At 42.0% G+C, this 26,397-nt stretch overlaps 1 protein-coding gene and 1 long non-coding RNA gene across 12 annotated transcripts in view; one reads left to right on the forward strand and one right to left on the reverse strand.

Moving 5' to 3' along the window:
• LOC120409228 overlaps window positions 1-26,397 on the forward strand; it is a 146,532-nt gene that overhangs the window by 42,732 nt on the left and 77,403 nt on the right. The window contains exon 3 of one of the 5 annotated variants that reach the window (XR_005601213.1): window positions 11,032-11,148. The exons of the other annotated variants lie outside the window; for them this stretch is intronic. This is a non-coding gene — a long non-coding RNA (uncharacterized LOC120409228). The remainder of the gene's footprint in view (window positions 1-11,031; window positions 11,149-26,397) is intronic. 5 annotated transcript variants of the gene reach the window in all.
• The window catches only part of ARHGEF3 (Rho guanine nucleotide exchange factor 3), a 267,112-nt gene that overhangs the window by 8,442 nt on the left and 232,273 nt on the right, over window positions 1-26,397 (reverse strand). For 6 of the 7 annotated variants that reach the window (XM_039546928.1, XM_039546935.1, XM_039546929.1 and 3 more), the window contains 6 exons: window positions 20,710-20,880; window positions 16,865-16,927; window positions 16,425-16,521; window positions 16,255-16,331; window positions 10,040-10,297; window positions 1,487-1,657 (listed from right to left, as the gene is read on the reverse strand). In XM_039546928.1, coding sequence (XP_039402862.1) covers window positions 1,487-1,657; window positions 10,040-10,297; window positions 16,255-16,331; window positions 16,425-16,521; window positions 16,865-16,927; window positions 20,710-20,880 — 837 coding nt within the window. The remainder of the gene's footprint in view (window positions 1-1,486; window positions 1,658-10,039; window positions 10,298-16,254; window positions 16,332-16,424; window positions 16,522-16,864; window positions 16,928-20,709; window positions 20,881-26,397) is intronic. The other variant, XM_039546934.1, reaches the window with a different exon arrangement.

Genomic DNA, 26,397 nt, shown 5'->3' on the forward strand with positions numbered 1-26,397 from the left:
ATTAAAGTTACCATGTCTCTAACTGGTTATAAAGTCATGGTAAAAAGCTGTAGTTTAGACTGAGCCTCAGAGCTAATGCGTCCTCTGTTACATGTTAACTCACTACTGTGGGTTGCATTTGAGAAACACAAATCTAGCTCTTCTTGACTGAATACTAGATGTAAGCAGTTTATAATGCAATGCATGGAAATTAATTAATTCATGTTTAGCATATTAAATTCATAATTTGCATATGACCATTAAAGACTAAAGCTATTTGCAAGCTGATTAAAACCACCACATTGATACTTGAAATGTAATTAAAATAGTTGGGTCCTATTTTGGCATTATTTCAAAGATACAAGCAAAAAGTTTCACAAAACTTCACCAATCTTTCTTCCTAGTTCAAGAAACTTAAGCAAATTTGGTTTAAATATTTGGCTAGTAAGCAGAGCCCTGCATATCTGCGGATATCCATGGATGGACCATTTTTGCAGCTCGCAGCTCATACGTGGATACAAATTGTGTCTCCACGCAGGTCTCAGCAACACAGACTCACCCAAATGGACTGGCTGTCACCCAGCCCTCAAGCTCCAGCGTGGCTCTCTGAATCATGCAACAGCGAGCTGCCATATGTGGCATTAGCCCACTGGCATTTTGGGAGTTGTAATCTCCAGATTGCTTGGACGGAGAAGGTAAACTATAACTCCCAGAAAGGAACGTGACCATGTGCTCCTGCGTAGTGAGCCAAGCGCTGCATGCACTGAGCCCCGACTGGGAAGGCAGTGTGGCACATGAAAGTCCAGGATTGTAGCCTCCCTGCCAGGAGGTCTCTGGGGAGAAGTGGGGGCTGTTAGGGGACGGGGGTTTGACACAGCCCTGAATCACTGGTGCACAGTGACCTGTGGAGGTGTTAGTAGAGCCCTGCAAATCCGCCGATATCCACATCTGTGGACAATTTTTGCGGATCAGACTATCCAGCCAGGGCTCTAGTAAGTACTGCATATCTTTTCTACAGTAAGTATAAAAAGGTATCTGCAATTTCCCCTCTCTTTTAAAGGAAAGCAGTTATCTCCAGCCAACCAATTGGCAATTCTCCCACAGTCTTCCTAGTGCAAAACACAAATGATGCACATGAGCTGGGACCACTATTTAATATTTCCACGTCCAGGGCTTGATCCTTCTCTCCTTAACTTTAATGACAGTGGGATCAAGTCTAACCTTTCTTATAAATAGATGTAACTGTAGCAGTCCAGAAGATGAGTGAGCCATTTCCTAGGTATTTAAACACAGTGTGACACTGTGGAACTCACCCGTGCTCCTGAAGGCCTCCATGGAGGGATAGAATCCCACAGAACAGGATCCTGCATAACACAATGGTCCCAACAACCTTTTCTCTCTCAAAATTGAACCAATGCTATATCCTCTCTACCTCAACTTGTAACACCATAGCACTGAAGAGACCTTATCTTAAAGTATATAGTGATAAAAAATATTTACTCCTTACCACTCCCCTGTTGTTCTTTAGTTCACCGTGACAACACACCACACGCGAGTTATCAATCAGTGCGTCCTTTTGGCCTTCTTCAAGATAAATGAGCCTCTCTTTGTAATATTGGCACTCAGATTCACCCGTCTTAATGTTGATTTCTGCAACTATACCCTGAATTATATTTATCTATGGAAAAAGAACAAAGAGGAATGAAAATATCTGAACTTCCATCAGATGGGCCTTTCACACTCTTTCTTAATTGTAAGAAGGTGATAAGAGGAAAAAAGAGTCACTTTACTTCACAATGCATTTCATATTTCTTAGTCTTATGGTGGTTTTGTTTGGAAGGTTTCAAGTGTAAGGTATGAATGTGAGCCAGAATGGAGCAGTACAGGTACTATAGTTTGTACTGTGTTTGTTTCTAACACTTTGCCTCTTTGAAATCTGAAGCTTTCTTCTTGATATCAGCCCTAAATGTTTAGAATGAAGGTAAACAGATTTAACTGTGAAACCAAATGCATTTTTTATTCAACTAAAATTTGTTTACAGTAGAACCTCAAAGTTATGAAAGCCTCGGGAATGGAAGTTGTTCATAATGGAAATGTTCCCGTAACTCTGAAAAAAACGATTTGGTTGTTCTTTCAAAAGTTTACAACTGAATATTGACTAAATACAGCTTTGAAATTTTTACTAGGCAGAAGAAAATGCTGCTTTTAACCATGTTAATTTAAATGAAACAAGCACAGAAACAGTTTCCTTAGTTAAAAAAAACACCTTTCCTTTTATTTTATTTTTTTTAGAAGTTTACGTTTTACATAGTACTGTATTTGCTTGTTTAGTCTTTGCTGCTGCCTAATTCATATTTTGGATTCCAAATGAGGTGTATGATTGACCAGTTGGTTCATAACTCTGAGGTTCTACTGTATATGTATGTGTACACACACACTATGTACATGCATGGTTGTACCAAATACACAGCCTATGTGTATATTTATAGAATATAAAAATCACATTCAGAATCTTCTATATTGTACCAAACAATGTACAGCAGAACAAATTACGGCCTTGTTCCTGCAACACTTTACTCATGTGAGTATTTGTATTGGCTTAAATGAGACTATTTACATGACTAACGTTATACTTGAGCATGTATGTTTGCAGGATGAGGATTATGAGTAATTTTTCTGTTACTTTGTGGGCAATATAATAAAAACTATTTATTATCCCCATATTACAAATGGAGAAACTGAGTACAGAAAGGCTGTGTTTTGCCCAAAGTCACATAAGAGATTAACAGTCAGGAATAAATTAACTACTTCTCGCTCAGCATCATTTCTAGGTGGTGAGAGCAGGTGACTAAGTAGTACTATTAATAAAATATTAGACTGGCTTTTCTCACTGAATTTGTGCCAGTTATGAAAATTACACTTGTTAAGAGAATAAAGGCAAATTAATTGTATTTTATTGTTCTGATACTTGCACGTTATATCAGTTAAAAGTCTAATTTCAATTATTGTGCCTACACTTGCGGGAGTTGAAAAGTACAAGGTTGACAAAGATCCCACGCAAGCCATAAACAACTATTCTTCGAGTGATTGCTCATATCCATTCCAGTTAGGTGTGTGCGCGCCGCGTGCACTTTCATCGGAAGACTTTTACCCTAGCAACCCCAGTGGGTCGGCTGAACGCCCCCTGGAGTGGCGCCATAACGGCACCGCATATATACCTCAGCCGACCCACCCGACCCTCAGTTCCTTCTTACCGCCCGTGTTGGTCGTTGGAACAGCGGAGTGCAGCTTGTCTGACCTCCGCTTCCCTAGCTTCCTCATAGTTTTCTCTGTAAAAAATTATACATAGTTCTTATCTTAGCTTAGGTTTTCTTATTTTTGATAGTTTAAAATCAGCCGGGGCCTAAACCATCTTTTTGAAGATGCGCCCGGGGACGACATACCAGTTCTTCCTCCCAATTCCTCCCTCCTTTTTTCCAACCGCCTTTCCTATTTCCTCCCGGCGTGGGCCCGGCTGACCACCAATGCCTGGGTCCTGCGCACGGTGGAACGTGGTTACCAACTCCAATTCGTTTCACCTCCACCTTCCCACCCTCCTTCCCGGTCCCTCTTCAGGGACCCCTCTCACGAGCAACTCCTCTTACAGGAGGTGCACTCGCTCCTAGCCATCGGAGCGGTCGAGAAGGTTCCGGACGCGGAACGGGGCAAGGGGTTTTATTCCCGTTATTTTTTGATTCCCAAGTCCAAAGGAGGCCTCCGACCCATTCTCGACCTGCGAGGACTCAACGCATACATGCTGAAGTTGAAGTTCCGCATGGTATCCCTCGGGGTCATTATCCCTACTTTGGATTCAGGAGACTGGTATGCCGCCCTCGATATGAAGGACGCTTATTTTCATATCGCCATCTTCCCACCGCACAGACGCTTCCTCCGTTTCACAATCGCTCACCTACACTTCCAGTTTGCGGTACTCCCCTTCGGCCTCTCCACGGCCCCAAGGGTGTTCACAAAGTGCATGGCCGTTGTCGCCGCCCACCTCCGTCGACGCGCCATCGCCGTTTTTCCCTACCTGGACGACTGGCTCATCAGGGGGGACTCACAGGCCACGGTCCAGCAACATGTCACAGAGATCAAGGACTTATTCACGCGCCTCGGCCTACTTCTCAACATAGAGAAGTCCACCTTAGTTCCAACTCAGAGGTTGGATTTTATTGGCGCGACCCTGGACTCCGCTCCAGCCAGAGCCTTCCTTCCGCAGGTTCGGTTCCAGGCCCTTACGCAGCTGATCCGCGACCTTCAGGCCTCTCGCATGACCTCAGCCCGTGCTTGCCTCCGCCTCCTCGGTCATATGGCAGCTTGCACACACGTCACCCCGTTTGCCAGGCTCCGCCTCCGCCCGCTTCAGCTGTGGCTCCATTCCAGGTACCGCCCACACAGGGACCCCCTGGATACCACTCTCACCATCCCAGCGGGTGTCCTTCAATCCCTGGATTGGTGGCTGACCCCGTCCAACGTATGTGCGGGCATCCCATTCCAGGCTCCTCAACCTTCCATGTCTCTGACAATGGACGCCTCGTCCCTTGGATGGGGAGCCCATCTCGGCGATCTTCAGACTCAAGGTCTTTGGTCGCTGCAGGAATTAAACATGCACATCAACGTCAGGGAGCTCTGGGCAGTACGCCTGGCCTGCCAAGCGTTCCAGACTCGTCTCCACGGCCGTTGTGTCTCGGTCTTTACGGACAACACAACGGCCATGTACTAGATCAACAAGCAAGGCGGGACCCGCTCATCCCCCCTCTGCGACGAGGCGATGCTACTGTGGGAATTCTACATAGCCCACTCGATACATCTAGTAGCGTCATTCCTTCCTGGCGTCAAGAACACCATCGCCGATCGCCTGAGCAGGTCCTTTCTCTGCCACGAGTGGTCGCTGAGAGCAGACATCGCTCATTCCATTTTCCAACAGTGGGGATTTCCCCTCGTAGACTTGTTTGCGTCCCGATTGAACCGCAAATGCCAGAAGTTTTGCTCCTTTCAAGGTCTGGCACCGGGCTCTCTGTCGGACGCGTTTCTCCTTCCGTGGACTCATCACCTGTGCTACGCCTTTCCTCCGTTTCCCCTCATACACAAGGTCCTGCTGAAGCTCCGACGGGACAAGGCACGTCTCATCTTAATTGCGCCAGCGTGGCCCAGGCAACACTGGTTCACCACGCTGCTCCGTCTGTCGGTAGCCAGCCCAATTCCTCTGCCGCTTCACCCGGATCTGATAACACAAGATCACGGCACTCTCCGTCACCCGGACCTGCCGGCCCTCCACCTCACGGCGTGGCTCCTCAGTGGCTAGACCAGACGGAGTTGCGCTGCTCTGCTCCCGTGCAGCACGTTTTATTGAGCAGCAGAAAGCCTTCCACTCGATCTACCTACCTGGCCAAGTGGAAGCGCTTCGCTTGCTGGGCTCAAGTGCGGGACGCTATTCCTTCGGAACTCCCGCTTCCGATGATCCTGGACTATCTCTGGTCGCTAAAACAACAAGGTCTTGCGCTGTCCTCCATCAAAGTGCACTTAGCGGCCATCTCCGCTTTCCACCCCGGTGAAGGGGGATATACGCTGTTCTCTCACCCGCTGACTACTCGCTTCAGAAAGGGCCTTGATCGTCTCTACCCCCAGGTTCGTCATCCGACTCCCACCTGGGACCTCAATCTGGTCCTCAACAGGCTCATGTCTCCGCCCTTCGAGCCGCTGGCCACCTGCTCCTTGCTGTACCTCTCATGGAAGAAGGTTTTTCTCGTGGCTATCACATCTGCCAGACGAGTCTCTGAGCTCAAGGCGCTCATGGCGGACCCGCCATACACCGTTTTCCATAAGGACAAGGTACAGCTACGCCCACATCCGGCATTTCTCCCGAAGGTAGTGTCCGCCTTCCACATTAACCAGGATATCTTCCTGCCAGTTTTCTTTCCGAAGCCTCACGCATCTCCGAGAGAACAACGACTTCACTCCCTCGATGTTCGCAGGGCGTTGGCTTTCTATGTTGATCGGACAAGACCGTTCCGCAAATCCCCGCAACCGTTTGTGGCAATTGCTGACCGGATGAGAGGCCTTTCTGTCTCATCGCAGCAAATCTCCTTGTGGCTCACAGAGTGCATTCGCACCCGCTATAACTTGGCTAATGTCCCCTTGGGCCATCTCACCGCCCACTCTACCAGGGCCCAGGCGTCCTCCGCTGCCTTTCTGGTGCAAGTACCCATACAAGAGATATGCAGAGCGGCGACCTGGTCATCCGTCCATACTTTTGCCTCACACTACGCCCTGGTCCAACAGTCGAGAGGTGACGCAGCCTTTGGCTCTGCGGTCCTGCATACCGCCACGTCTCACTCCGACCCCACCGCCTAGGTAAGGCTTGGGATTCACCTAACTGGAATGGATATGAGCAATCACTCGAAGAAGAAAAAACGGTTACTTACCTTTGTAACTGTTGTTCTTCGAGATGTGTTGCTCATTCCGTTCCACACCCACCCTCATTCCCCACTGTCGGAGTAGCCGGCAAGAAGGAACTGAGGGTCGGGTGGGTCGGCTGAGGTATATATGCGGTGCCGTTATGGCGCCACTCCAGGGGGCGCTCAGCCGACCCACTGGGGTTGCTAGGGTAAAAGTCTTCCGACGGAAGTGCACGCGGCACGCACACACCTAACTGGAATGGATATGAGCAACACATCTCGAAGAACAACAGTTACAAAGGTAAGCAACCGTTTTATTTAAACCTATAGCTATATCATATCAGGCAGTTTCAGATACATTATCCTTTAGAACTTTTGAGAACAGCAGCCATTAGTACCATTATACAACTTGATCTCTGTGAAATACAAAGGCTAGTAAAGTTAATATGCAAGGTCAGTAACTACAATATCAAATGAAATATGAAAATGTTTCTGGGTAGGCTCTCTGGAATTTAGTGGATTTGACTTTTCCTATGCTAAACAAACTGCTTCTTCATCTCCAAATGAAATCCTGTCTGCTGAAATCTAACTTTTGAACTTTCATGTTATATAAGAGATTTTACAGGGAGCTTAGGCTTTTGCTACTGCCTCATAACTGCTACCTCATAATCACATATTTCTATACAGCAAAATGACCTACAAATTTTGTTACAATCCTAATTTCAAGTACATTAAGATAAGGGCTCATACAGCCCATAATTTTTTCTTTCCATAATCACCATCGGTTGTCACAATAATGCATTACAACACTTATTTACTAGTGTGTTGTTTGTGTGGGGGGGGGGAGTGCGTGTGTTAAAGTACATTATGCCACCTTTATAAAATTTGTCCAGAAAGGACAAAAGTAGTATCTTCTACAACACCATAGTAAATCTCCCTACAAATACCATTTTGCATGTATGGATTTATTACGTCTTTGGCTTGCAGTCTGGTTCTGTCCTTTTCCCAGCTAACAGCTTCAAGGTGCTTCTGTTTTATAAGCTAATAACTATGTCCTCACCGGCTAAATAAACTCTGAAGAGTTCATTATCTAGATAAAAAGGATATATTCATATTATTTTATTTAAATGTATTCCCTCTCACTTTTTCCCTGTGTTCTGCATTCTCCAGGGATTAGCTATTGTCTTGAGAACTCCTCAGCCATATGCTCAAAACAAAAACATGTTTATTTGGCTACCTAAATTTCTGATGCAATCCTCACCCAGTCACCCACCCCTTTTCAATTTCTCTCTTCACTGCTTGAAGGTTTAAATCTCTCTCTCCTACCCCACTAAGAGCAATCCCTTTTAAAATGTAATTGTATTCACTATCTGGTGTTAGATGTGATGACACCATGGGAAGGGAATTGGAAATCCAGGTGGCCATGGTTCTTTTAGGTAGAAATGAGCTGCTATTGAAGAAAGTTTTGAGGAAATATTCACTCAAATTAGAAAATACATTTTTAGACTGCATTCACAATCATCTGCATTTTCTGCAAACATTCAAGCATAAGTATCACTAGCCTGACTACTTGCAAAATGCAAACTTTAAACTCAAATACTTGAATGTGTCAAAACAAAATTTGTTTATTAAAAATTCATACTATGTTAGTGAATTTCATTCAACCAGAGACAGAAATTACATCAAACACAACACAAATATTGAAGTGCAACTATTCACAACATGTGGAGCAAGTGTTCTGTGAGGAAATGCACTAATAAATTCGAGTACTTAGCAAGCAGCATGTAAACAGTTCTTAAATAGAAGATGCAATATTCAGTAAGTTAATGAGTTACTAATTGATTCATCATGCTTGAGTTATGGGCATGCAAATGGGAAGAGTTGTAGCCAACTGGAATTTTACCATTCATTCCAGGGTCACTGGTAAATAATCATACAGTTACTTAAATCCCTTTGAACAGATTGGCTGAAAGCGATATGTAGCCATTCAGAATCTGTAGAATGTGCATAATGTATGGTTCTTTTTCAAGATTCTTTCCCAGATTCATTCTATCAATTCCAATAGAAATATACCAGGGATTAACTGGCAGAGCATATTTCCAGATGGGAGCACAAATTTATCTTATAAACCTAGTAGTTTTAGGAGATAACATTTAGTAATTACTTTTCGTGAATTTAACTTAGCAACTGTACAGTTTGTGAAATACATCACTTCAAAGTTAAACACTACTCTGACAGTTTTGCAGTAATCTATTTAATATGAAATTACTGTAATACCGAGAAAAATTATCCTGATTATATACTGTTAAAACACCTACCAAATATATCATTCCTGGAAAGGAAGCATTTTGAAATGAGAAGGTATTTTACCAGACACTGGCTAGAGACAAAACAAAAATTTGAAATAAAGAACAAGAACTGTTTGTTTAATGTTTGTCATTTTTTATTTAAAAAGACATTTATAACGGAAAAAAGCAGACGTTGTAAAGCATGTAGATTAAAACTTAAATCTGCATGTAAACTCCACATACCGAGGCTCTAAATTTTGCATCATAGCTGATCAGTTTTATATTAAGGAGTAGAGCTGGGCAAGGCATTTGAGTAATGAGTAGCATAGTGATAGCAGATGTGTACTCTGTGGTGTTTTGTGAAATAGTATCAAAAAAATAGCCCCTAAATTTTTCAGCAAGTAACTGTTAAAATCTACAAGCTCTACATACAACTAAGGCTAATAATGAATTCTGATAATGACAGAACTTTTAATTAAATGTAGTTCCATTTAATTTGTAATAATTATGCCTGGGGTGTTAAAAAAATAACTGCAAAGGATGTAAAATGGTTTCTTTCAAACAAATTTGTTGCATAATAGATCTTACTAGCTGTGTTGTGACATTCATGCCATACTCCCAAAGGTAGGGCAAAGTTAAGGGAAGTCTGTCAACATGTCAATCAGGTCCTTTCCTTTAAAAATATATGCTTTGAATTCACCTCACTTCCTGTTTTTATTTCATACCACATACACTGATTAGAATAAAACATGGAATAGGGAATAGAGGCCAGCTCAAATCATATCGTTTTCAGTAAGATTTCTGTGGGTGAAATTCACCTGGGTATGGAGACTGTTCAGGTAATCAATCTGGCTGAACAGGAGTGCTTCTACAACCCCTAAAAGCTGGGAATGAAGAGGCAGGTAAGAGGGAGTCTCCACGTTGGGCCTCCATAGACCATAGGCCACATTATAAAAGATGATGAAGAGATGTCCAGAGAATAGGCTGCATGTCAGCATTTAGAGCTTGATTCAAAGTCCACTGAAGTTACTGGGAGTCTTTCCATTGATTTCAATGTCCTCTGGATTAAGCCCTTACATTGATGCAGTGGCTCCAGCACCCCAGTAGAACTGGTATGGAGAAGCTGAAGCTGCTATTCCAGGGAGAAAATGATCTACCCTTTCTGGATGTCACTTTAACAGCCATATGACCTAATTACATTTTCAGAAAAATCGACATATTTAGACACTCCATTCATTAGTTTAGAATTAGTTTTATGGAACACCCTTCAGAGTTGAAGCTAAATGCTATAAAATGTTAAAAACAAAAAACAAAACAAAAAAAAAAAAAACTTACCGCTTCTTCAAGGTGCTGTTGATCTGGATGATCATTTGGAGTATGCCTCAAAATTTCTCTGAGCAGCAGTGGGTATTTCACTAGGCGACTTCTTGGGATGTCAAGGAAATTCCAGAGGTCCAGTTTGCGGCTGAAAGGAGACTCTAAGCAGCGCTGTAGGAAGTCTTGCACCCTGTGATCCTGTTTCTTGTGGTCCAATAAGGCTTTGGCTGCTACTTGATTACTGCAGTAGCTATCATATGAGTTTAGGCAAGGCAACTGAGGAAAGAGAAAAATGTATTTTGAAACTATAAGATGTAAAACTGAAAGCAAAAGGGCAGTGTGCTGTACAAAACCCCCTCTGTGCTTCAGGTATTTTAAAATTGATTTAGAGGCCTCTCTCCTTGGTGTTGAACCATAGCTCATTAGGAATAATGGGAGTTATACCTTGTAAACCTTATCTATCTTCCCCGATTACTAAATTTCCCCTGCAGCAAGATAAATTATTCTACAGTTATTCCTGTAAATCATTAGATAAGGCAGAAATTAAGTACTTGGAGTTTGGATTTGGTCATGATACTGCTCTAACTCTTAATTTGCAAATTCTTTTGTACATAGTCCTCACCATTGTTTGTTCATCGCCCTTTAAGTATTAATTCAGCAGGTTCCTGTTGGGGAGTCTCCCCAATGAAAAGGGCTCCTGGAGGAGCAGCTGGTGGGAAGAGGCTCTGACAGCCTGATTTTTGTGGAGACACTACCAGTCAGCCAGAGAGAACTAGGAGATAGTGAGGAGGCTCAATGCTTTTGCATGGATGACCTAGCCTCTGGGCTTTTCAATCCTGTTGTGGGTTCCCTCTGAGTCCTCCCAAGTAGTCCCCTCAACCTGGACTTTACTTACTGAAACACTTCCCACACCACCTGGACTTCTGTTGGAGGTTGTGAAGATTTGAGTAACAAAAAATGAACGGTGGTAGTGCTTTGTACATTTTTGTAACACTGTAGCATTTCCATAGAAAGAAAGGAACTGCCACATTGGATCAGACCTGGGGTCCATCTAAGTCCAGTATCTTTTCTCTGACAACGGCCACCACCAGATACTTCAGAAGAAGATACAAGATACCCCACAGAAGGTAGGTGTGGTAAAATCCAATCACCATGAAGGTCTCATCCGAATCTCTCTTAGAGATTGGCATAAAGGATTAGGTTTTCTATCACTTTTAAAAAGCTTTTAGAATTAACTATATTAAATGTTGATATTGTTATCTATATAAATGCCCAATCCTGCTTTGAATGTTGCTCAATTCTTGGTTTTATTGCCACAGGATGCCACTAATTTCACAGTCTGATTAGGAGTTGTGAGAAAAAAACCACTTATTTTTATCAGTTTTGAATTTGCTGGCTTTCAATTTAGTTAAATGTCCTGTTGTTGTTCTTTTGTTAGGAGACAGGAACAATTGAATCTCCCGATCTACCACCTTTATATCATCCATTATTATGTGTTATCGTTCCCCCGTTATTAGTCTCTAATCTATCGTTACTCTTTTTAAAAATCTGCTCGAGAGTTTTTCCATGTTCCTAATAATTCTCATTGCCTTCCTCTGTATCTCCTCTAATTCTGCAATAACCTTTTTGAAATGGGGTGACCAATACTGCACGCATTAATCAAGGTGGTGAATCATTGCATTTATATTTAAATTATATTTTCCATATTATTCTACATGCCATTCCTTATGTATCCTTATGTATTTTGTTCACTTTTTGACCACAGTTGCACACTGAGCAAAGATGTTTAATTGAGCTGTCCACAACAATGCCCAGGTCCTTGACCCGAGTTGACAGTGTTAAATTTAGAAACATGTCAAGTATAGGAGTAGTTCATTTTCCCCCTCCAATGTGCATTATTTTGCATTTAACACCACTTAAATTTCATCTACCACTGGGCTGTGGTTTATCTGGCTTAGTTAGTGCCCTCTGAATTTCTATACAGTCGTCTGTGGACTTGACTAACCTAAATGTGTAACATCTGCAGCTTTTGGCACCTGACTGCGCAATCCCTTTTCCGGATCGTTAGTATATCAAGCAATGCTAGTTCTAAGAACCTTGCTGAACTGCGACCTGAAGCAGGATCCAGTTAAATCACTAACCTCTCATTAGGAGAAAACGAAATATATGTTACACTTAATCCTTAAAGAATATCCTGGTTCAACTTTTCTGATAGAATTCTAGTTTACTTACTTTGCTGATTTGTAATTTATATTTTTTAATTAAAATTGTCCGTGAGTCACTGCTAATTTAGGTTCTACTTCCTCCTTTTCAAAACCCTGTGAATGCCCAATATTTCCATTATAAAAAAAAAAAGAATTAGCAGTAAGTAGTGGACACAAAAACGAACTAAAATCCTGAGCACATCACTGCCCATTTGCCACTCACATCATTACATTTGTTACCATGCTGCCCAACCGCCAAGGTAACCAACAACTGCTATAATCCTGCTTTCACACTAGATCAGTTTTCTTGTTCCCTCTGCATACTCTGAATAGGTCTCTCAATTTGTTCAAGATGAACCTACTGTGATGGTGGCAACATCAAAATAATGTCGAGCAAAAGCTACTTTTTACAAGACAATATAACAAAAGCATATTTTATAGAGCAAGAAAATACTAACGAGAGTAGTTCTCCAAAATACTGTAGTAAATGAAATGTATACAAAAGACAGATAAATTTGTATATACCTGTTTAAAGCAAAGATAAACTTTTGAGGTAAAAAGCAAATATCAGTGTACAAACTAATTGGTGGTCTGTGTTTTTGGTTTTTTTTTTAAATAAATATTTTGTCCATTATTTAGAGAACCAGGAAAATGTTATAGTCTTCCTCCTGTATAAATATGGATTATAAATTACAGAAATTATACAGAATGATGCAACACCAGAAAAGTAAAAATTATATTTTGAGGCATGATTCTCATATCTGTCTGGGCTAGTTCTGCACACAATGTGCATTTCATGATAATGGAACGTTCAAACAATGTGTGTGCCCAGTCTTGGAAATTTCAATTTTTGGTTGCATGTTTGAACACCTACACAGGTGAGTAACAAACCCATGAGTCTAACTCATTTAGGGTAATCAAATTATAATTTATTTGTGACTTCACTACAATACTCCAGAACTAATCTATCATTCTAAACTAATGAATAAAAACATTTTGGTTTTTCACTATATGATGTTTCTTCCACTCCTTATGAATTAATATTTCATCTCAAAATTCAACTGCTATTTTTCACATTGAGTAGCTAAGTATTTTGAATGTATCCAAATTACTTGTGTCCACTGTAACATTTTTAAATGGTTTCATTCTCTCAAACAAGTCACTTTAAGGGTTGTGTCCGTCTCCCCTCACCCACTCGAAATCAAGTTAAATTACTGGAAATAATTGAAAACTTAACTGAAAATTCATTTAACTAAAACAGTGGGAAACAGCCACATTTTAAAAAATACATATATAAATAAAATAAATAAATGGCTCAGTGAAGAAAAATAATCACTCATCCATTTATAGGCTTTCAAGATAGGAAATAAGTGATTCATTTGAGGTCAAAAAGAACAACAAGGGTCACCTTCATCCTGGGGTGAAAGTAACTTACAGGACTTACCGGTACTGCCGGAGTCCTGAGGGGGGTGTGGCCTCAAGCAGAAGGAGCGGGGCCTCTCAAGATTTAAAGTCCCTGGGGCACCGGCTGTGGCTGGGAGCCCCAGGGCCTTTAAATCAACCAGGGGCTCCCAGCTGAAGAGGTGGCTGGGAGCCCCTCGGGGCTCAGGGGAAAATTAAAGGGCCCAGGGCTCCAGCTGCCACGGGGAACCCCGAGCTTTGCCAGGCTGGGACCGGGATTTAAAGGGCCCAGAGCTCCTGCCGCTGCAGGGAGCCCCAAGCCCTTTAAATCCTGGCCGCCGGAGCTGTGGGTGGGATTCAAAGGGCTCTGAGCCCTTTAAATCCCAGCCACGGCCGAGATTTAAAGGGCTCTGGGCTGCCTGCAGCCATGGGCAGGCCAGAGCCCTTTAAATCCCCGCTGCGGAAGCCGGTGCGGTCCGGCACAGCCTACTGGCTCTTGCCTGTACACTGTACCGGCTTACTTTCACCTCTGCCTTCATCTCAAAGGGTTTCTGTTTAAAGGGGGCCTTTTCACTTTTTCCTTTTTGGTAAAAGCTGTTCAGCCCATGAAATATTTATAACATTCCCATTCAAAAGCTTCTAAGATGTTTATTTTGTTCTGTTAAGACGACCAGAATCCAATCACATTATACTACTTGGTCCACAGTTTCTACTAGTGTAAAGACATCTGCAGTTAAATGCAAACCTTAATGCTAGATGTATTTAAAAAACAAAATGGATTTTGTGTGTTAGATGTGAAGATATATACTATATGGAGAATTATTAGTTTGCTCTAGACACAGGGTAAAATTTGCATAGTCACTTAGGTGCTCAGGAAAATTTTACCCACAATTTTAAGATAGACAGTCAGGGTACACAAGTGAAGAAAAATCAAGACGATCAAAAGATGGCAGGAACTTTTACAGACTATTTTTGAATTACTGTACATCACCTATTGATGGTGAAGCTTCAAAAGATTTAGTACTCTGGTTTCGATAAGTGTCCAAAAGTCTCAAATGTTTACCACAAGCTTTTCCAAACCTCTTTGGCCTAAACAAAATATCGTTGAGAACAAAAGCTATTTTATGATTTTGGTACTTGTTGGTTCCAGCTGTGTATAATACAATCTCAGTTATATAAAGTCTTTTCGGGGGGTAAGGAGGGAAGCACCTAAAACCTTTGAATAATCAAGGATTTGATAACCAGAGGAACTAGTTCAGCTTTGAAGTCTGCACTAAGGAAAGCACAAAAGACCTTCAGAGTCTGCTGAGCTGGATCCCCCAGTTACAGAGAGCTGAGAAGCTCAATAAGGTACCACATGATTAGGGAGTTTAGGCATGGATCCACAGAGGAACAACACTGCAATCCACAAAGCCTGAGTTAGGCACCCAGGCTTCCTATAAAATGAATGGGGAGGAATAGGTACCCTAACCACCAAACTATGGGACATTCACATGTGGGGCTCCCTCATTTATCATACTGAAGCTATTTCACAATATATAAAGAAAGTCATTGGAGCAGGGGGACTGGATCCTGGATCTCCCACAACCTAGGTGGTTGCCCTAACCCCTGGATTAGAGTCACTCTCTCTCTGGCCCAGTGACTAAGTATTTATAAGGAGTGGAACAGCTTCAAGTGGAGAGACTGAGGGAGCCCCACATCAGAATATCCCATAGCTCAGTGGTTAGAGCACACCATTGAGAGGTAAGAGATCCCTGTTCAAATTCTCTTCCCCTCCCACCCCACCTCCAGGCAGAGGGGAGAATTGAACTTGGGTCTTCAACAATCCAGGTGAATACATGGGTGGCACCCTCCCCCCCCCCCTTTTGATTGCGATACAATCTAGTTGGCAGCCTCTGAGTTCATGCCAGATTGGGTTCCACAGGTGAGACTGGGGAAAGATAGGAAGAAGAGCACCTATGTGTGTATTACATTGAGGATTAGGTGGGAGATAGGCATCCAAACACCTAAAAGGTGTCAGTGGCAGTGTGCATTCCCAGAGGCAAGAATTTAGGTGTCTAGAGAACTTTTACCCTGAAAATTTAGGCACAGAGTTTAGAAAATGACTGAGGTAGCATGTCAGCGGGGATTTTGTGGATCACAGTCAGCCTAAAACTGGGACTTAGGTGCCTAAGTACCTTTGGCACTTGAGTGGTACCTCAGCTAAAAAGCTTTACATTTATATATGAATATACATAAAATCTTCTAAATTCAAATTACCTCTAACCATAAAATAAACAGTCCATCTAAATCCTTACAAAAGGAAGGTTCTGTATCTTTCCATATAAACATGGGGTCATGTAAGATCCTCAGGTGGCTGGCACACGATTTTAACACTACTTATCACTAAAACAACTAGAGCTTTGAAAACACATCCTTTTCTAAATTTTAAATGACAAATCAGAAAATTTAGGGGAAATGTTCCTAATTTGATTGTATTGCAAGTCTTATTAGCCAACTGTCTCTTTAAAAATTGAAATATACTTTTGAAGAGATACTCAATATAAAAGATAAATGGTCTGCTAAAAGATACAAACCAATGAAACAGTTACAAATTAACTTCAAATTTGATTAGAAAATCTGCCTTACCCAGGCCACAAGGATATGACCAACATGCTCAGTAGATCCATCAGGTTTCCTGACCTCCTGAAGCCGCCTAAGAAGATCTGATCAAAATAAAATAAAGAAAAATTTACTTGCTGAGCATGCTAAGTATAAATTAGTGTAGAATCATAATAATTCATTGAACGGAATTATACCTTCATGTAGAGGGATTAGAGAATCCAGTGTTCCAAAAATCTGGTTTAATTCTTGCTCTGTCATTATGGAGAGTTTAAGCATAGGGTCATGATAAGCCTGCAAAAACAAGCAAACGTTAGCATATATTTGATATCTAAGAAATTAGAGAGAGCTCTTAAATCCTCCCATAACTCTAAAGTGGCTGATGGTATTTTATTCAAATTTTCACAAGCACACCTTGTGTTAGATACCAATTAGAAAAAAACTCAGTCAAAAAGTTGAATGTTTCAGAATGTTAAGAGTGTAAAAAACAGGAATCGTAGTAGTTTTTTTCCCAACCTTAACTAGATGGCAGTTGCAACTATTAAATCTACTATTAAAAAAAAAAAGTGTGTGTGTTTTAAAAAGGCAAAAAAAATCCCCAAAACACAGTTTTTGAATCATGTATGTATATAAATACCTTTTTTGCTAACTTCAAGTCTTCTATCAAGTCTTCTTCTCCCTGGGAAAGTTCAAATATAGCCTGTAAAAAAAAGGACAATAAATTTCTTATTTAAATTGTACTCAACTTTAAAAGTTACTGTTATATTCTGAACTGTATTAGTGCACAGCTACATTTTCTTGCTAAATCTAGTTGAAAAAATAAATGTAGATCTAATCTATAAAATCATCTATTTGCTAAGCATTACTTTTGAAGACCTGTTCTTGCAAGACTTCTCATGAAACATTTGTCTGAAAAAATTACAGAAGTACAGTTTTTGGTTTGACATGTTTCCAATCCAGAAAGCCATTTTATATGTTATAGTTTAGTTACATCAAAATATCATATCAACTATTTTTGGTAAAATAATTGGTGTTTATACAGCTAATTATGAGAGAGTTTTGTGTTTGGGTTTTTAAAAAAACATTAGTTGGCAAAAGGTTCCAGACTGTCTAATGGTACAAATGTTGGGGTTGCTTTAAATGTATAGGTGGTATTAAAAGTATTTTTAATTTGGCATGCAATTTTTTCCTTGAAGGAAAGAGCTCTGTGGGACTCTCTCCTCACACTAGCCACTTCTTATGAAGTGAGTTTTGCATTTTATTATTAGAAATAAATAGCAATTTAATGTTATGCACACTTCCAGTACAATATCTTACTAATGATAGTATCCAAATAGGTCAGACCAAAAAAACCCAAAAAACAAACAAACAAAAAACAAACAAAAAAAAAACAACCACCAGAGATGGTGTGGGTCCACTGCTCAATGGAGAAGGTGAGTTTGTAATGGAAGATAAGAAGGCAGATCAGTTCAATGCCTACTTTACTTCAGTCTTCATGACCAAAAAAAAAAAAAACATGCAACCAGACCAGTAGCAAAGTTATCATAGACAATAAAAGGGAAGGGATGCAGATCAGGATAAGTAAAGGATGTTAGAGATTTTCTGACTAATTTGAAGAAATTCAAGTAAGCAGGCCCTGATGCTATTCACGCCAGGGTGCTAAAGGAATTAGCAGAAGAAATTTCAGAACCATTGGGAATAGTATTTGCAAGCTCCTGAATGACAGGAGAAGTCCCAGAACACTGGAGAAAGGCTAATATAGTGCCCATCTTTTAAGAGGGGGAGGGAAGGGGAAAGGAGGACCTAGGGAACTATAGACCAGTCAGCCTGACCTCAATACCTGGGCAGCTATCAGAGCAATGTATAAAACATTCAATTTGCAAATACCTTGAGGATGAAAGGGTGATCACTAGCAGCCAGCATGGATTTACTAAAAATAAATCAAATCAAAACTGGATTTCCTTCTTTGACAAGGTAACTGGTTTGGTGCATAAGGGGAATGCAGTGGATACAATATGCCTGGACTTTAGCAAGGCTTTTGGCAGTCCCACATGACAGTCTCATAAATAATCTGGAGAAATGTGGGCTTGGTAGAACTACCATTAAGTGGATACATAATTGGTTAAGCAACCTCAAACAAAGAGTAACTATTAATAGAACGATGTCAGATTGAAAGGAGTTCCACAGGGATCTGTTTTTGGTCCAGTGTTATTTAACATCTTTATTAATGACCTGACTGTAGAAAGAGAGCATACTGATCAAATCTGCAGATGAAACAGAGTGGGGTGGGGGGGGAGAGAAGGAGAGGGGCAGAACACGGTTGCAAACACTTTGGAGGATAGACGAAAAATTCAAAGGACTCTTAATAAATTGGAGGACTGGGCTATGGACAAAAAAAGCAAATGCAATTTTGGTTTGCATTAACAGAGGCATAGCATGCAAGTCACGGGAGGTGATAGTACCACTCTACTTGGTGCTGGTCAGGCCTCAGCTGCAATATGGTGTCCAGTTTTGATCACCATTATATAGATAGGATGTAAAGAAACTGGAAAGGATCCAGAAGCAAGTGATAAAGATAATCAAAGGGATGGAATGGAAGCCATATGAGCAAAGGCTGCAGGAACTTGGCATAGATAGAGGTATTCAAATACTTGAAAGGCTGCCGTAACGATGGAGAAAATTTTTTCTCTCTTGCCACAGAGGGCAGGACAAGAGGCAATGGGTTCAAACTACAGCATATGAGATTTAATCTAAATCTCAAGCAAAACTTCCTAACTGTAAGAATAGTAGGACAATGGAACAAACTGCCTAGGGAAGTCACGGAAGCTCCTTCACTGGAGGTTTTCAAAAAGCAGTTGGATAGCCATCTGCCTTGGATGGTTTAGACACAACAAGTCCTGCATCATGGCAGCAGGATAGATTAGATGACCCTTATGGTCCCCTCTAACCCTCTGGTTCTATGAATTCTGGAGGTTCCAGAGTTTGAAAATCATTTTTGCATTGAACCACAATGGGCAAATCAGCACTGTTAAAGGTTATTTCTTCAAGGCCCCTTCAGACAGTGCCTCATTTGTAAATGTTTGCAGAGGGCACCTAGTAGAAACCTATAATTGAACCGCCCCACCCGCAAGAAGTTTATATTCTCCTAAACCTCTGATGCTCTGGTTTAACCAGTCTGACACATGACAATTACCTTCCTGACCCTGAGAGAAGAGCAGAAATGTACACCTACACTGTTGACTAGAGGCCAGCGTTCATTTCTGGGAAGGGTGCTTTAAGAGCACAGCCACCAGAGGCTGTGTAGAGTGACATCCTTGAATCAGCATTTTCTCTGGGTGTCCTGGAAACATTTCCCTCTCCAGACTGCCATGCCCACTTTGGGGTTGCTGCTTTCTGGCTGCAAGGCCACCAATGGAGGCTGTGGGTGCATTACATTAGTGGACTCTCTACAATTGAGGGCCCTGTGCCAGGGTCTGCACTCAGCAGAGACCAATGTAGATCCTTGGTCAATTGAGTAACATTATTTGTATAATAAAACTTCTTCTACTGAAAGCTCCCTGGGATAAAGATTGTGCTTTCCTGTGTGCATTCAGTACCCAGCGTGTACATTATTCTCATTGCGGTCTGTGGGTACTATGGTAGTACAGATAAAACAACCACCACCACCCAAAACATGCACACCCACACAAGCAATTTTAATTTCAAATATCAATGTTAATATACAGGAATTATTGAAACAACTTTGTTCTTTTAAAAAAAACAATCAAGTATGGTTTCATCATAAAGACCACAGGTGGAATCCTGTTCCACTGAACTCAATGGAAAAATACTCATTGACTGCAGTGGAGCTAGGATTTTACCCTGTAATTTCAAATGCTGAGCTAATGTTTACTAATTTACTATCATCCCTAATTCTACATTTTAGACCAGTGTTTCCCAAATGATGGGTCCCAAACCACCAGCAGGTCACAGAAAGGTTCTAGATGGGTTGTCAAATCCAGGGACAGATTTTCCTGGTGAAAACAAACATACAGGGGAGCTCCCAGAGGGAGGGGTTTTGGAGAGCGAGGCCACCCCACACCATAGTGGCAGCTCAGATCCTACTGGGCTGGGGAACTCAGAGTCGCAGTACTCCACAGTACTCCATCATGATGGGAGGGCAGCCAGACCAAACCTGAATGGCATTGCAATCCCATGTGCCAATTCGCAACTCCCAAAGTGGGGAGCTGAGCCCAGCCCTGCAGGAGAGTAGCCGCCACTGCAGGCAAGTGTGGACTGTGCTCGTTCTCCAACTCCTCCACCTCCAGGCCTTCCCTACACACCAGACCAGGATGGGATTAGAGTTGTGATGCTGGAACAGAGGATGCATATATGTAATGGAGGGTTGCAAAGAGACAAAATGCAGTTGGTGAATTGCCTTAGTAAAGAGTGTGAGAACCACTGCTTTAGACAAAACTGTCAGACGTTTAGAAATAATAGTACCTCTTGACGCTTGATTTCTTTGGATGTAAGCATCTGATTGACACAAACATCAAAGGTCTCACTCCACAGCTTGCTGTCCCTTCGTTTTGTGCTAGCAGGGGGTACATTTCGAGACCACGGTCGTGGGGTGAACAGATCAGGGCGACTGTCACTACGGAAACTGATAGAACGCTAACAAGACATAAAAGTAGGACAAATGTTAGATCAGTTTGCTCACATTTCAGATTCCCCAACGCAAAAATAATATATTTACAAGAAAAAGTTGCATAATTTGTGCAATCAAATTAAATGGTTTATATAACTATCAATTCCAATTTTTCCAAATTTGTTGAGGATATTGGCACTACAACCTTTTATTTTAGTACTAGGAACATAAGAAATGGCATGTGAAAGCATGTTTCTGGTCCATTTATAGTTCAATAACCTCCTTCCTGCAGTGGCATATATTTGCTCCCTATCCTCAGTGTGTATAGGATTAATGTGTACATTCTATGTAGAGCATTCATACACGTTGCAGTCAATAAGAATGTTAGGCTATAGATATTCAGGCCTGTCTGTAAAGGCCTATACTTTAAGAATTTAGGTATATGTTTAGCACTTAGCTAGTTATAGAGGTACAAAACAAGAATCAAAATCACAGTCTGCCTGTTTATAGGCCTTCTCTCACTATTACAGTCTAAAGCCACGTTCTTAGGCTAAGATCTTTAGCTAAACAGCAGAGGCAGCCATAAGCTGGAAAGTGTATGGTCACATCCTTACATTCCAAACTAGTCACATTGAAATAAGCTGCTATTGGGCTGTTAGGAATACAATCCTGTCCTAATAATGCATATCACCTCCAGAGAAAGGGAAGAGCCTAGAAGATTTAAAGAAAACTTAGTTTGATAGCATCCTGTCTGGCAAGAAATCACTCCTCAATAGCTGTGGTTGTGAAACCCTCATTTCTGTATGTTTTATATCTTTATGGCCCCCACTTTGCTATGGTTTATTTGCATGGTCTCTGTCTGGTTCTGTGATTGTTTCTGTCTGCTGTATAATGAATTGTGTTGGGTGTTAACCAATGAAGGTGGGGGGACATACCGTATATACTCGATCGTAAGCCGGTTCGTTTATAAGCCGACCCCTCCCCCCCAAGATGGATAAGTAAAATGGAAAATTGTTATGACCTGTTCATAAGCCGACCCTATAATTCAGGGGTTGGCAAACTTTGGCTCCTGGACCATCAGGATAAGCCACTGGCAGGCCGAGATGGTTTGTTTACTTCGAGCATCCGCAGGCACGGAGGTAAACCTAAGTAAACAAAAGTGTCTCAGCGTACCAGCTGCTTACCCTGACGGGATGGGATAGCAACTGGTGGGGAAATTTCTTTTGGGGTGGGGAGGGAGAAGCAGGGGTCAGGGGAGTAACCCGTGTGACCACCCCAGCCTGGGACTCCCCAATCCCATCCCTTCCCACCTTATCTGGGGAGAGCCAGAGGAGGATGTCTCTTGCCTGGCTGGAGCTGCTCCGGAGGCGCAGCCGCAGCCTGTTCCGGCAGGCTGGGCGGCACAGCTGCAGCATGCTCCGGCAGGCAGGGTCAACCGGCACGGCTGCAGCCTGCCAGCCCCGGAGCTGCAGCTGCTTCGGAGGCTGGGGGGAGAGCAGCGTGGCCTGAAGCAGAGACACTCTGGCCCCGCCTCTTCCCTTCTGTCTCTGCTGCCTCTCCTTGCTCCTTCTGTTGGGGGGAGGATCTGTGTCCCATCTCTCCCTCGCTATACCTGTTCATAAGCCAACCCCATTCTCTAGTGCTTCCCTTTTTTACTAAAAACATTCGACTTATAAACGAGTATATACAGTAATTTGTTAAAGAGAATCATAGAATATCAGGGTTGGAAGGGACCTCAGGAGGTCATCTAGTCTAACGCCCTGCTCAAAGCAGGACCAAACCGTAACTAAATCATCCCAGCCAGGCCTTTGTCAAGCCTGACCTTAAAAACCTCCAAGGAAGGAGATTCCGCCACCTCCCTAGGTAACCCATTCCAATGCTTCACCACCCTACGAGTGAAAAAGTTTTTCCTAATATCGGACCTAGACTGAGAACAGTCTAGATCCATCCTCTTTGGAACCCCCTTTCAGGTAGTTGAAAAGAGCTATCAAATCCCTCCCCCCCATTCTTCTCTTCTGCAGACTAAACAATCCCAGTTCCCTCAGCCTCTCTTCATAAGTCATGTGCTCCAGCCCCCTAATCATTTTTGTTGCCCTCCGCTGGACTCTTTCCAATTTTTCCACATTCTTCTTGTAGTGTGGGGCTCAAAACTGGACACAGTACTCCAGATGAGGCCTCACCAATGTCGAATAGAGGGGAATGATCACGGGCCCTCAATCTGCTGGCAATGCCCCTACTTATACAGCCCAAAATTCTGTTAGCCTTCTTGGCAACAAGGGCACACTGTCGACTCATATCCAGCTTCTCGTCCACTGTAACCCCTAGGTCCTTTTCTGCAGAACTGCTGCCTAGCCATTCAGTCCCTAGTCTGTAGCAGTGCATGGGATTCTTCCATCCTAAGTGCAGGACTCTACTTGTCCTTGTTGAACCTAATCATGTTACAATATGTTAGGATTGGTTAGTTAAATTTCAGTAAAATGATTGGTTAAGGTATAGCTAAGCAAAACTCAAGTTTTACTATATAGTCTGCAGTCAATCAGGAAGTAGGGGGGAAATGGGAACAGGGAATGGGGGTAGGGGAATTTGGAATTATGTTTCGCTAAGTGGGGAATGGGAACAGGGACACAGGCAAGGTTCTGTGGTGTCAGAGCTAGGATGGGTGACACTAAGGAAGGAAATTGGAATCATTGCTTGCTGGAAGTTCACCCCAATAAACATTGAATTGTTTGCACCTTCGGACTTCGGGTATTGTTGCTCTCTGTTCCAGGCGAGAAGGACCAGGGAAGTGAGCAGGTGAAGGAATAAGCCCCCTAACAAAGAACATAAGAACGGCCATACCAAATCAGACCAATTGTCCATCTAGCCCAGTATTCTGTCTTCCGACAGTTGCCGATGCCAGATGCTTCGGGAGAATGAACAGAACAGGCAATCATAAGTGATCTGTCCCCTGTCATCCCACTCCCAGCTCCTGGCTATCAGAGGTTAGGGACACCCAGAACATGGAGTTGCATCCCTGACCATCTTGGCTAATAGCCATTGATGGACCTAAACTCCATGAACCTAGTTTTTTTTTTTTAAAACAGTTATAGTTTTGGCATTCACAACATCCCCTGGCAATAAGTTCCACAGGTAGTGTGAAGAAATACTTCCTTTTGCTTATTAATTGCATTGGATGATCCCCTGGTTCTTGTATTATGTGAAAAAGTAAATAGTGTTTGTGATGGGTCATATTCTTTCCAACCATTTTGCACTGCCTTACTTCTTAGCATTTAAATGTGACACGTTAAACCCAACCTGTGTTAACCTGTTGTCATATCAAGGAATGTTATCTTTCAAATTTTATATAATTTACCATATGCTATTTTTGGAACAACCAAGGCTAGATGATGTGTGACAGCTCTCTATCTCAGTGGAGTAGCTGATCCTAAACCTCATAGCAACCACTGAAGAAAGAATCTGCCTGAAGTCACACTTGAAAGTTAAACGTTCCATTTGCCTGACTTTTTTTTTTTTAAATGTGTTTTGACAAAATGCAAAACAAGTTGCACTTTTTCAACAAGAGTCCAAACTAAAAATTGATACCGAGTCCTTAACATTGCTTATTTTCAACTGGCCCCTCATTAATATCACTACAACAATGACAATTTTATGGATATGCTTTTTCATAACCTACTTCTAGAGTTCCTGAAATACTCCAGATTGTTTAAAAGATAAAACCATAAAAGGTATAACAACTATTTTATATAGCATAATCATCTTTCTTTTGCCTTGAGTAAGAGCAGTTTTAACATAGTAAATGTTACTCTTGTTTCCTGGTTGAAGGCAGCACATTCAACGGTTAGCTGAATTTCAATAGCTGAATTTCTCCTGAGCAAGACCTCAGTAAAGTACATAACAGTCTATGCCTTCCTTAACATTGGTAAATGCAATATAATTTTTCCAAGTGTCAGAGGACATATTGTGGAAATGTAGGTCTTGTCTTTAAAGTTAACTCTGGTTCCTGTATAAAAAAATAAGCAAAAATAATCCCATGAGATTTTTCAGTGAAAAGACTGAGTTTTAATCAGATTATTAAAAAATATTTACATTAGTGTTGCAAAACTTTGAAGATCAGGTGCTAGGCTTGCTTTATTTAAAAAATTAAGTATATTGCATGCCTAATTTGTACTTGCAATAATTGAGACTGTGCATGCAAATCAGATATTTGCACATGCAAATTGCCTGGTCAAAGTTGAAACAGAGTATGGGTATTGGATCCACAGTTTACCAACCATCAGGTCTACTGCACCCTGGAGGAGTGGCTTTACACTACTCTGCACTATGGAATGGCAGTATTTCTTCCATCCATGCCTCTCCCAGTGCACAGCTCCTTTACTCAGGCTGTGTGCTAAAGACAGGATTTATCCCCATAGTGAAAAGTGTAAAGATTCATATAATCAATTCATAACATTATTTGTACCTATGCAGAAATAGTTTAAAAATAAGTTAAGCACTGTGATGCAGAGGGTAGAACACATTAGAATTTAAGCTTTTTCTTTGGGTCTCTGTTGTCTAGTGTGGGGAGGAACAGTAGATGCTGTAGGGGGAGCCAGCAGTCCTGAAGACCTGCTACACTGTTCCAAAGCCACTCTGGCTAACTGGTAACGGTAAGAACCAAATTTAAGTACTCCACTGGTATCTCCAGTTCAAAGTGCAATTAGTTTCATATTGTAAGAAGTAAGGCTACGATTATGTCACGGAGGTCACAGAATCTGTGACTTCCATTGACCTCCCTGACATTTTCTGCCCTGGGGCTAGAGCTCCCAACCAGCCCTGCCCTTGCAGCTGCCCAGCTGCGGCAGGGGGGCCCCGTGCAGCTGCCCAGCCTCAGCGGGGATTCCTCACAGCTGCCCAGACAACACAGCTGCAGCCACGGCCAGCAGCTGGGTGACCCTGCAGCTACCAGCTGCCTGGGGACTCCACAGCACTCCACCCCCAGGGGCAGGGGAACCCTGGAGCTTCCACGCACCTCATGGTAGTGTACCCAGGAGCCCCAGCAGCAGTGGGTGCTGAACCCACCTTTTGTCAGGGATATTTTTAGTGAAAGTCAGGGACAGGTCATGGGCTGCTGTGAATTTTTGTTTATTTACTGTGACCTGTCCCTGACTTTTACTAAAAATATCCGTGACAAAACTTGGCCTTAATAATAAAGAATTGGTGTTTTTACTAAAGCTAATCCTAGATTTCTGTTGACCCTACTTATGTGACTGTAGCACCTTTCTCAGGCAAAATGTCTGTGAACTTTAAAAGGGTTTAGTAGAAGTGCTGTTAGATCTTGAAACTGACAAACTGTCTGATCTGAGTTCATCATATAGTAAATGGTTTGCTGCGCTCTCTAGATCAAAATCCTAACACTGGGATCTAAAAAAAAAAAAAAAAGCAGCGATTTCCCTTCAGGCCTCTTGAGAAACTGTCTTGGTGTCCGAAGTAAGATAAGAATCATTCAGAGTCCCTATTTAACTTCATAATGTTACATGTGTATTGAATCAGGATATATTGATGAA

The sequence above is a fragment of the Mauremys reevesii genome, linkage group 7 (genome assembly GCF_016161935.1).
Source record: "Mauremys reevesii isolate NIE-2019 linkage group 7, ASM1616193v1, whole genome shotgun sequence".
Taxonomy (NCBI): Eukaryota; Metazoa; Chordata; order Testudines; family Geoemydidae; genus Mauremys; species Mauremys reevesii.